Source organism: Chinchilla lanigera, unplaced genomic scaffold (assembly GCF_000276665.1).
Source record: "Chinchilla lanigera isolate Chin_1 unplaced genomic scaffold, ChiLan1.0 scaffold00032, whole genome shotgun sequence".
Lineage (NCBI taxonomy): Eukaryota > Metazoa > Chordata > Mammalia > Rodentia > Chinchillidae > Chinchilla > Chinchilla lanigera.
This window is the reverse complement of record NW_004955433.1, coordinates 8,214,132-8,224,647: the sequence shown is the minus strand read 5'-3', so window position 1 is coordinate 8,224,647 and position 10,516 is coordinate 8,214,132. Positions and strand designations below refer to the sequence as shown.

The window sequence follows — 10,516 nt, the reverse complement described above, 5'->3', positions numbered from 1 at the left end:
TCTCAAAGAACACATACAAAGCTTGGGTCAGTAGTTTGGCTGCAATGATCACTAGGCACATGATAAAAACTCATGATCCAGGAATATAATAACGTAAAAGAAATGTACATATATGGTGCACCACTTCCATTCCCTACCCATGTACAGAACGTGGTCATTTTTACTCAGTCTCATGGGCTCAGTGACTCATCAGAGCTGGGAAGTAATCTTGACTGCCAAACAATCTATATCACTCAGGTAGACGCTGTAACATATGCCACAGTACAGACGCAATGTAACATTACTGGCTCATTTTATGCAACTATAAAAGTAGGGGGAAAATCAAGTCCTATTCTGGTGTATCTGGGTAATTCAGATCAACTATGGGGGACTTTTCAAATCTCTACCCATAACTCTTCTGATCAGGCAAATGGATGGATGTAGGAGCTGGTACCGGGGGCCTCTGAGACAGTGATGCACAGCAGAATTCCTGCCGTGAGCCCTTCCTGTCACCGATTACTTCCAGGACAATGAGCAGTGACACTGGAAACTCGCTGCAAGTCTTTTTTAATGTCTCACATACATATGAAGCAATATTCATTAGCAAGCAAACCACCCAGGAATAGGATTATCTAGTGGTTTAAAAAAATTTTATAAGACATAAAGCTTTCAATTAAAGTTATTTATTCAAAAATATTTTCTAGCAATTTTGCTTCTATATCAAATCAAATCAGTGAGTGATGTTACAAACCAATAGCCGACCACAGCTGCTCATAGAGGACACAATGGCCTTATTAGTTCATTAATATAAGCTACTGAGCAGTGACATAGAAATCCAACACATCCACTTCTTCACACAAAATTCATGATTGATAAAGGTTACTCTATATCAAAATACTTCATAATATTCATATTTCACTTCAAGATTCAGCTACTGTAAAAACGATACTGGCTTTAAAAGTATCTAAGTGATGATTTAGATTTTCCTTTCTTGAAAAATTCAAGTACATGATTATCTCAAGTTCTTTACTTTTTACAACATAGTTAAAAACCACCTGAGGTTGCATTTCATTTCTATTCTTTGTTTCCAGTGACTAAAGTATACTGGAGACATAGTAGAGAGATCCTTAGAAATGCCACACAGATCTCAATGCTGAAACAAGAGCTTTGGACAGGTTTTAAAGTTTTTTATAAAACTTCAAATTAATTTTTATACGACAGGCATTGAGAATGGCTTTTTGAAGCATAATACTCAAAGGAAACCCTTTAGCATCAAGAGCATCAGATACTGCAGGGAAGAACCGTTCTCCCCTCTTCTCATTTTATTCTTTTCTTGCTGTGCTGGGGATTAAACCCGGGCCCCATGAATGCCAGGCAAATGTTCTACCACTGAGCTACACCTGCAGCTCCAGTCTCTTTGATGGTTCAAGAAGTGAGTCTTTTCTCAACAGTTTCTTGATAAGCAACAAATCTTCTCAAATTCATCTTTACATTGTTGAGAACACACAGCTGATCTGGACTGTATTTACCTCTCCCTTCTTTTCGGATCTGTCAAAAAAAATTGTATGTGATTTGGTATCTACTACTAATTCATTTAAATAAAGTATTTGCCAAGGCAAGGTGACAAATCTTACACTTTGGGAGGCTGAGGATGGAAGATTTGAAGTTTGAGTCCTGTCTAGATAAGTTAGAGAGACCCTGTCTCAGAAAAATTTTTTTTATTTTTAAAGGGCTGGGGATGTAGCTCAGTGTAAAGTCCCTGGGTTCAATCCCTGAGAGAGAGGGAGCGGGGAGGGAAGGAGGAGGGAGGGAGGGAAGAAAAAGAAAAAAAAGGGAAAGAGGGAGGAAAAGAAAAGAAAAAAAAAGAAAGGAAGGAAAAAAAATCCAAAAGTATTTAGTTTCGGGTATATTTAACCACTTCCTGAACAAGACCACTGTAAGAATTTGTTAAACAGTTTTACTTCCAAGGTAAACCGAATACTGTACATGAAGAATAAACATAAATTTATTTTTTAAAGATAAATTTAGAATGTTTACTTTTAAAATGAGAATTACAAAAGCAACTGAGTTGTAGACTTTAAAACAGTGCATTTGCCCCCTTTTTCCCTTTGCACTTGGGTCTTTTTCCTTTACTCTCCTCCCTGTTCCTAATACCATCCCATGATCTTCAATAAATGCAGCTACTTACTACAAAAAACCCAAAAAACAAAAAACAAAACACAAAGCAGAGAATTTGACTTCAGTGAACTGTATCTCACCTTTATTCTAAGCAGTGATTCTCCGGGATGGGAAGGCACTTTGGGGAAGACTGCCTTACTGTGGTATGGTTCTTTAGTAGAATCAATAGTACTGTATTTAAAAGCAATCTACTGCTAAATACATACTGAACACCTTTAATGCAACTGTAGCTCCATTTTACAGGAAAGAGCTTCATATAAAAAACTACATTAGTGGTAGAATGCTTGTTTAGCATACATTGTCTCCAGCACTGTAAAAAAAAACTCCAAACCAAAAAACACCCCCAAACTACAGGCTAGTCTTCTGGCTAACAAAGATACTTCATTAGGTCAGTATACTTTTAAGAAAAGAAAAACAATGAAATATTATTATCATAGCAACACATATCACCTAGGAAAATGAACGTGAACAACAGACCTCAGAAGTTTGGGTTCCTGTTCCCAGTTCATAGTTCATAACTCCTTTCTAAGCACTTGCTTCTGTGGAGTTCGCTGTTTTGTTTGCAGTGCTGGGATTCTAACCAGAGCCTCCTGCATGCTAAGCATACACTCTACCTCTGAGCTACAGCCTCAGGCCTTCTGCAGAGTTTTGACGTCTCTACACCTGTCTGCCTTGCAGCTGTAGAGAAGAGAAAAAGGGGATACATTTCCTCATTATCTCACAGGCTCTCTTCTAGAAGTCCAAAGGCCTATAACTTTTTTATTATTTTTTTCCAAAGACAGGCTCTTGCCAGGCATGGTGGCACATGCCTGTAATCTCTCCCAGCAGTAGGGAGGCTGAGACAGTAAGTTCAAGGCCAGCCTGGGCTACACAGTGAGTTCAAGGCCAGCCTGTACTATGTGGTGAGACTCTGTCTCAAAAAATCAAAATACATACATACAGCAGACTGCCCTCGAACTTGTGATTCTTCTGCCTCAGCCACACCAGCCTGTAGCTTTAACAGTGTGGACACCTACCATGTACTGGTATGAAAAGATCTCTAGGATACAGTGTGAAGCCAAAACACAAAGTTCAGGACTGCTACTTTATGAACAATAAAGGAGGAGATACTCGGATACATTAGTCTTTGAAACACCATTCAGCTTGGTTACCTGTGAGGCGAAGAACAAGCAAGAACAAAACCCCTCACTGCTCTCGAAACAAGCTAACAAAAACAGGGGATTTGAACAAAATGTAACAGTAAAGTGTTCACTCAGCTTTTCACAATTAAATCACTTAGTGATCAAAGTTAACACACTAAGTGGTAGCCACTCGTACAAAGTTTCAAAATGTAACACGCCCAAATACGAAAATGTGAAAATTAAACCTACATTAGTGTTCTTAAAACACCGGATTTCAGAATGTAGTAATGGCACTGTGAATGTGTGTGGCCCCTACCGCTATTTTTCTTCCCTTCTCAAAAACTATTTTATGTCTTAAAATTTTTTGAGGAAAACCACCCAGCAGCACACTGGTAGCCCCAGCTACTTGAGATAGGAGGAGCGTTTGAGACCAGGAGTTTGAGACCAGCCTGGGCAATACCATGAGTCCTACCTCAAAAAAGAGTACTTGCCTAGTACACATAATGCCATGGGTTCAACCCCCTGCACCAAAAACAAAATTTACGGGGTTCTCTCCGTGAGACAGTAAATTCTGAGTCAGTTGCTTATAAAGTAAAACAAATATTGGAAAACAACGAAAGCAAATTTCTCATCAAAATCTATTCTCACATAGCATGGAGGTGTACACCTGGGAGGCTGGGGCAGAAGGATCATCCTGAGTTCCAGGCCAGCCTGGACTACATCTCAAGACCCTGTTCTCAAACAAAAACAAAAACACCAAAACTTTATTCTATTGATAAAAAAATTAGAAGCAAATGTTTAATTTAAAATCTAAAATACTGGGCCAGTTATGGTGGCAATATGCCTGTAATCCTAGTGCGTGGGGGTGGGGGTGCTGAAGCAGGAGGATCTCTGCCAGTTGTTTTTTTTTTTTTTGTACTGGGCACTCACGACCTTGTGCTTGCCAGGATCCCCGGCCCCCCTGCCAGTTTGAGGCCAGCCTGGGGTACATAGTGAGTTCAAGGTCAGCCTGAACTGCATAGCCAGAATGAGTGAATGAATGAATGAATGAATGAATAAATAACAACAACAACAACAACAACAAACCCACCCCAAAATCTACAATACTGGGCTGGAAATGTGGCTCAATGGTAAAGCCCTTGGCTAGCATGCTTGAGGCCCAGGGTTTGATCTCCAGCATTGAAAAAAAATCTAAAATATGAAATGATCTCAATATTCCATAATTTCAGGGGGCTGGAGATGTATCTCAGTGGTAGAGTACTTGCCTTGCATGTGTCAGGGCTTGGGTTTGATTCCCAGCACAGAGAAAAATTACTTCATTTTAAACTTGGAATTTACATAAAAGGATTTAGAATTCCTAGGGGGCTGGAGGTATAGCTCAGGGGTGGTGCTGGGGACCAGGCTATATGGTAGATTATGGGGGCCTGACTATGTGACTTAAGTCCCCACAGTCCTGAGGTCAGTGAGACGTTGCTTCAGAAACAGGAAGGTCAAAGGGAGCTGCCTGCATCCTGGATAAGGGCAGAATGCTAATAACCAGGCACTCCTGAGGCAAGATGGCATCTGCTGAGAGCAGTTGTCAAAATCTGGTATTTGAGTTTAGAGAAAGTTTGGTTCCTCATTAAGTTGATCCTTATCCACCTATTTTGTAGTTACTGTTTCATGAAACTCATGCTCCCCCTCTCTGAGCTTCGTGCTGGCCAATAAAAATGAGCCAACCACAGCGGTTGAGCCAGTCCGCTAGAGGCAAACTCCTCCTGTTCCCCTTTGTACTCTGAAATTTGTCTTTATTCCGCATTGCCCGCCGGGTATCCGAGGGTTTGATCAGCCCTCAGTGGGATGTAGAGTGTGTGCTTAGCATGAGTGAGACGCTGGGTTCAATCCCCAGCACCGAACAAAATAAAGTTCCTGGGTGTGCTCCTATGCACTCCTCTTAAATTTCTGATGGATTGACTGATTTTTGCCATCACTGGGAGTGGTACCCAGGGCCTTGCGTGTCCAAAGCAGGTAGCCCATCACTGAACTCCATCCTTAGCCCTTGAAATTATTTTTTTGACTCAAAGTTAGCTTTGATGCTTCTAATAAAAAATAAAATGCTAATAAAAGCAGTAACCACATTTGCTAATATAAACATCTGGAGTTGACCTTTTTTCCCCAAAAAGGAAGTATTTCTAAAAATGAAACTAACATATAATGTACCTCATGATACAAATTTGAAATGTATATGAAAGTGCTTTGTAAGCTACAGACAATAGCATTCATATACGTTAAACACAGTTAACACTGCTAAACTGTTAAATAAGGAGGTGGTCAGACACCTCTTGGGCTCCAATGACAGTGACTCCAGTCACTCTGTGTAGCTATGACTTAGTCAACAAGCATTCACAAAGTACAGGGAAGTGCTGCGTTAATCACTGAGATGTATAGGAATTTGTCACACACCTGCCCCCAATTGCATGGTGGTAACTACATATACTCTTCTCCCCAGAGAACGCCAAGACTTAGGCGTTTATAAACATTTAAAAGCAAAGTTACAAACCTTCATTTTGAAGATGGGCTGGAATTCCTTCAGAGCAGATAACAATTTAATTTGAATGGAGGCTCTTTCAGCTTCTTTACCATCTGCGAAAACATCAAAGAGGGCATCCAAAGCCTCTCCTGCTACTACAAGGCAAGGGTCCTTGGTGGCAACCTCAAGCAGGAAGCACCCAATGGTCTGCAAACAGCAAACACGTTATAACATGACTGAGTCAGTCTCCAAAACAACAGTTAACTTCCCATGCGGCAGTAACACATGCAAGCTATTTTCTGTAAAAATGCCAGGGAAAAACGAAAACTTTTAAAGATCCAAGGTTTGACCAATACTTACAAATACACCAAGTACAGCATAAGCAATATAATGAACATACTATAGTTTATTTCCCTAAATAAAATGAAAACTGAAATAAATAAAGTCAAGTGATACATGAAAAGTTGACTTTGGAAATCATGAAGTTTGCCCCTTTCATCTCCCTCAAAAAGGCTTCTCTATGGTATTAAATGCATAGACATCTTACCCATAATGGAAAGCACTAAATTAATAAAAAACCCAACACTTCACCTCGCTTTTGCTTTACCATATTAGTTGATTTTCACTTCCAGGCTTCCTTTTCTCCTGCATAATTAACTAGCTAACGAGCAGACCGTTTCCATCTGCCAAGAGCTGTTCCAGCGTCACTGTACTGTAGCGTGGCTGCTCTGCACCAGCTTTATGTCTTGGTGATGTGCACGCTGATATAACTGGTCTGGGAAGGAACTACTCAGAACAGTCTATAAATTACAGGGCAACTCCTGGACCGCCAGGCAAAGTCTCTGGCCTCAGTGTTCTCGTCTGAATCAAAGAGGCGTAGGTCCCCTCACAAATAACATTCAGACATTGATATCCAAAAACATATTATGAAGCACAGATATCACCTGCGAAGCAGTCTTACTCATAAGGACACATTTAAATCGAATCCAGTCTCTGTATCTAACATCCAGTTTACTGAAAATACACAGGATAAAGGAACAAGCTGAATGCCATGAGGAAGCAATTGGAAAGATCCAGAAGGCTGGACGCCCTTGGGGACAACTGATCCAGGAGCTGAGGAGAAGGTGTTTTAGGGAGAACTGTTCTAGACTCAAGAGAGAAGTAGCATATCCCAAACTTGACTAGCTTAGATAAACTATCTATAAGCAGATATCTTTGAGACAATCAAAAATTACAAACATAGACAGGTATTAGACATATAAAAAAATGACTTGAAGAAAAAAGAAATGACTGCTAATTGTGCAAAGTACGATAATATCAGTTACATAAAAAACTGTCATTTTTTAAAAGATGCCAACTAAATTAGTAGCGGTAAATCATCAGGATGTCTTTATTGTACTTTAACGTACCAGCAATGAAACTATTTTCCATTCAAGTAAATAAATAAAAAAATAAATAAAGTAGACCCTAGCAATTACAGGGTCTGGCAATTAATTATTTTAAGGGAAAGGGAGTAATCACACATACACTTGCTCACTTGTGTATGTGTTCACTTACATGCCATAGAGCCATGCTCTCACATATGCATGTTTTTATCAAGAACCCCTGGAAAGACAACAGAAGGAACCTGAAATAGTGGCTGCCACTCCAGAGGCAAGGGAGGGAACTGTGAGGTTAGGAGTGCCGGCGACTCTCTTCACTAGATGCTATACACTTGTACTTTTTAAAATGTTTTGCCATGTGCATGCATCGTTTTTCTAAAACAATTTTTAAAAACACTAGTCATCACTACAAAGTCCTTAGAAGGGTATAATAACCGGTTTATTACCCATTAGTCAGTAATCAATATGTCAGGAGTTATGAGCACAATAAAAGGTAATTTTACTACTATTGACCTTTGAGTTATAGGAATGCTGTACTTGCAGCAGTGCAGTTCCAGAGCAACTGTGCTGAGATAAAGTGCTGACAGCAAACATGCTCCTTTCAATTTATGGAATGGTGTTAGAATTTCTTGTCTGGAATTTTTCAGACCATGCCTTAACCTAGTGTACCAAGAAAACTGGGTGGATTGTTCATTAGCAGGAAAGTATAACACACAAACATTTTACACAAGAGCAAAGTCAAAAGACATCTTTAAAAATTCTGCTTTTGGCCTTGCCCTAAAAAATTTTGGAGAAAGTATCTCTGGAATAAAGTTAAATGGAAAAATGAGGCCCAGCTTTTCAAGGGTTTATGTTTTTATTTTTCAAGACAGGGTCTCACAATGTATTTCAGTCTGGCCTTGAACTCACTTTGTAGCCCAAGCTGGTCTTACACTCATGGCAATTTTCCTGCCTCAGCCTCCTGAGTGCTTGGATGACGGGTGAGCCACCATACTCTGCTTCAAGGATTTATCTTATAATACAGTTATAACAGGCCAATGGGAACTCTAATATAGGAAGCAACTGCACGATATACATGCTCTCATCATGCAGTTTTTAATAAGCCTACACTAATGGTTATTCTTCTACTTCTACCTATTTATTTATTTTTGTTTTTTGAGACACAGTCTCACTACATAATTCAGGCCAGCACTGAACTCATGGCAATGCTGCCTCAGCCTCCCAAGCACTGGGATTATAGGTGTCCAGCACCATAACCAGCCCGTTTGCTTGTCTGTTTTGAGACAGGGTCTTGCCGTGTAGTTTAGGCTGGCCTTGAAGTCACTATGTAGCCCAGGCTGGCCTTAAGCTCACAGGGATCCTCCTGCCTCAGCCTTCTGTGTGCTGGGATTACAGGCATGCAACACCACGCTCAGTGACCTGGTCCATTGCTAATGTAATGTTTTAGGTTAGAAAAGAAATTGTTTTACCTTAAGAGTTTCAAGCGTTCCATCTTCTTTGGCTAGGACACTGCCAGTGATTCCTAAAATACTGACAACGTTCACTCTAACTCCGATGTTACTACTATGAATGCCTGCTTTGCATAATGACATCAGTTGATCGGGTGTCATGCACTGTTGAAAGAAGAGAAGATCATTTATGTATGTATGTATGTGTGTATATATGTATGTATGTATGTCTTTTTGAGACAGGGTCTCACTATGCAGTTCAGGCTGGCCTTGAGCTCACTGTGTAGTCCATGTTGGCCTTGAACTAGCAATGATCCTCCTCCTGCCTCAGCCTCCTGAGTGCTGGGATGACAGGCGTGCACCACTACAATGGGCGAGAAGATAGTTTTTACAGTCTTAAACTGAACTAATTCCAACAGTAAATAAGAACAGAAGAAGAACCCCTCCAACAGGCTGCATGGTGCCAAGAGCGGCATAAACACCTGGCAGAGAAGTTACCAGTGTGAAATTGTGCCCAAATACAGCAGGCAACACACTGCTGCATCACTGTCATTACCGAACCTATGACAGGCACTTCAGGTCCTATTAGTTTCATATGAAGATTCATTCCAGATGTACAAGGACTAACGGGACTCACTTCTTTTTAATATTGAACATACAGGTTTTAAAAGTGGAGGCATGTAGCTTTAATAAAATTTGGCTGAGTCTAGACAAAGTAAGAACTTTCTTTGAGATGTTTTATCATGAATTATTTAAAATGACAAAAGCCATTATAGGGCTGGGTATGGTGGCTCACACCTGTAATCCCAGCACTCGGGAGGCTGAGGCAGGAGGATCACTGTGAGTTCAAGGACAGCCTGGACTACAAAGTAAGTTCAAGGCCAGCCTGAACTGCATAGTGGAACCCTGTCTCAAAAAAAAGTAAACAGAAAAAAACAAAAACAAAACAAACTCCATTAAATTATACAGTACTTCGACCATACAGTAATAATTTTCAGTTTGAGCCAATTTGAACACATATTTGGGCATAAGGATCATGAAAGAATGTAAATGTCAAGTTGCCAGGCTGTCTCCTACAGTGTGGTGATGAACAGCCAGACATCCTGGGTTCAAATCCTAGCTCCATCCCTTATCACCTGGTTATCCAGCCATAGTTACTTCATTTCATCAAAGTGCCCATTTTTCTCATGAGGGAAATGGAGATGACAAAAGTATTCCTCACAGAGTTGCTACAGGGATTAAATAATATACATAAAACACTTGTAAGTGTTAACTGTAATTATTATTTGCAAGAATAGTGAATGACTACGAATCCTCAAACACATTTCCCCATCATTTACAGTGCTTCTGCCAATTCTAAAGGTAATAGTAACGTTAGGTTTCACAGAAAATACTGTAATGACAAAAACTGCACAAACTGAAGGATTCTGCACAAGTCAGACAGCCTGCTGCAAACCGTACAGGTGTGGCTGCATAATCACCACGACAACTCAAAGACACTGCCCAACAGACGAACCAACAAAGTGAAGATCCAGACAGGGAGGCCAGACAGCCGGACTCCGGTGCTGGTGCCACAACTCAGCAATCAAGCCACTGGTTTCCTCTCCAAGAGAAGCACGGACAGCCAGGGTTCTGGCTCTGACACTTGATGCTCATGCCCATTATTGAGCTAATTTAAGAATTCAGCACCTAAATATACAGGAATAAAGCCGGGGTGGGGGATACACACCTGTAACCTGAGTACTCCGAGAGGCTAAACCAGGAGGATCACAAGTTTGAGCCTGGCCTGGGCAATGGCTTAGTGAGACCCTACTTCAAATGGGTGGGGGGTGAGGATGTAGCTCAGATCAAAGGCCCTGGGTTTAATCCCCCCTCTCCCCCACACACATCCCATATATA

General features: G+C 40.6%; 1 protein-coding gene across 1 annotated transcript in view; it reads right to left on the bottom strand.

The window, feature by feature from the left end:
- Positions 1-530: 530 nt before the first annotated feature.
- Heatr3 (HEAT repeat containing 3) overlaps positions 531-10,516 on the bottom strand; it is a 40,417-nt gene continuing 30,431 nt past the window's right edge. The window contains exons 13-15 of the mRNA XM_005388264.2: positions 8,639-8,782; positions 5,818-5,994; positions 531-1,527 (exon numbers count right to left, since the gene is read on the bottom strand). Of these exons, the coding sequence (XP_005388321.1) occupies positions 1,405-1,527; positions 5,818-5,994; positions 8,639-8,782 (444 nt within the window). The 3' untranslated portion in view covers positions 531-1,404. The remainder of the gene's footprint in view (positions 1,528-5,817; positions 5,995-8,638; positions 8,783-10,516) is intronic.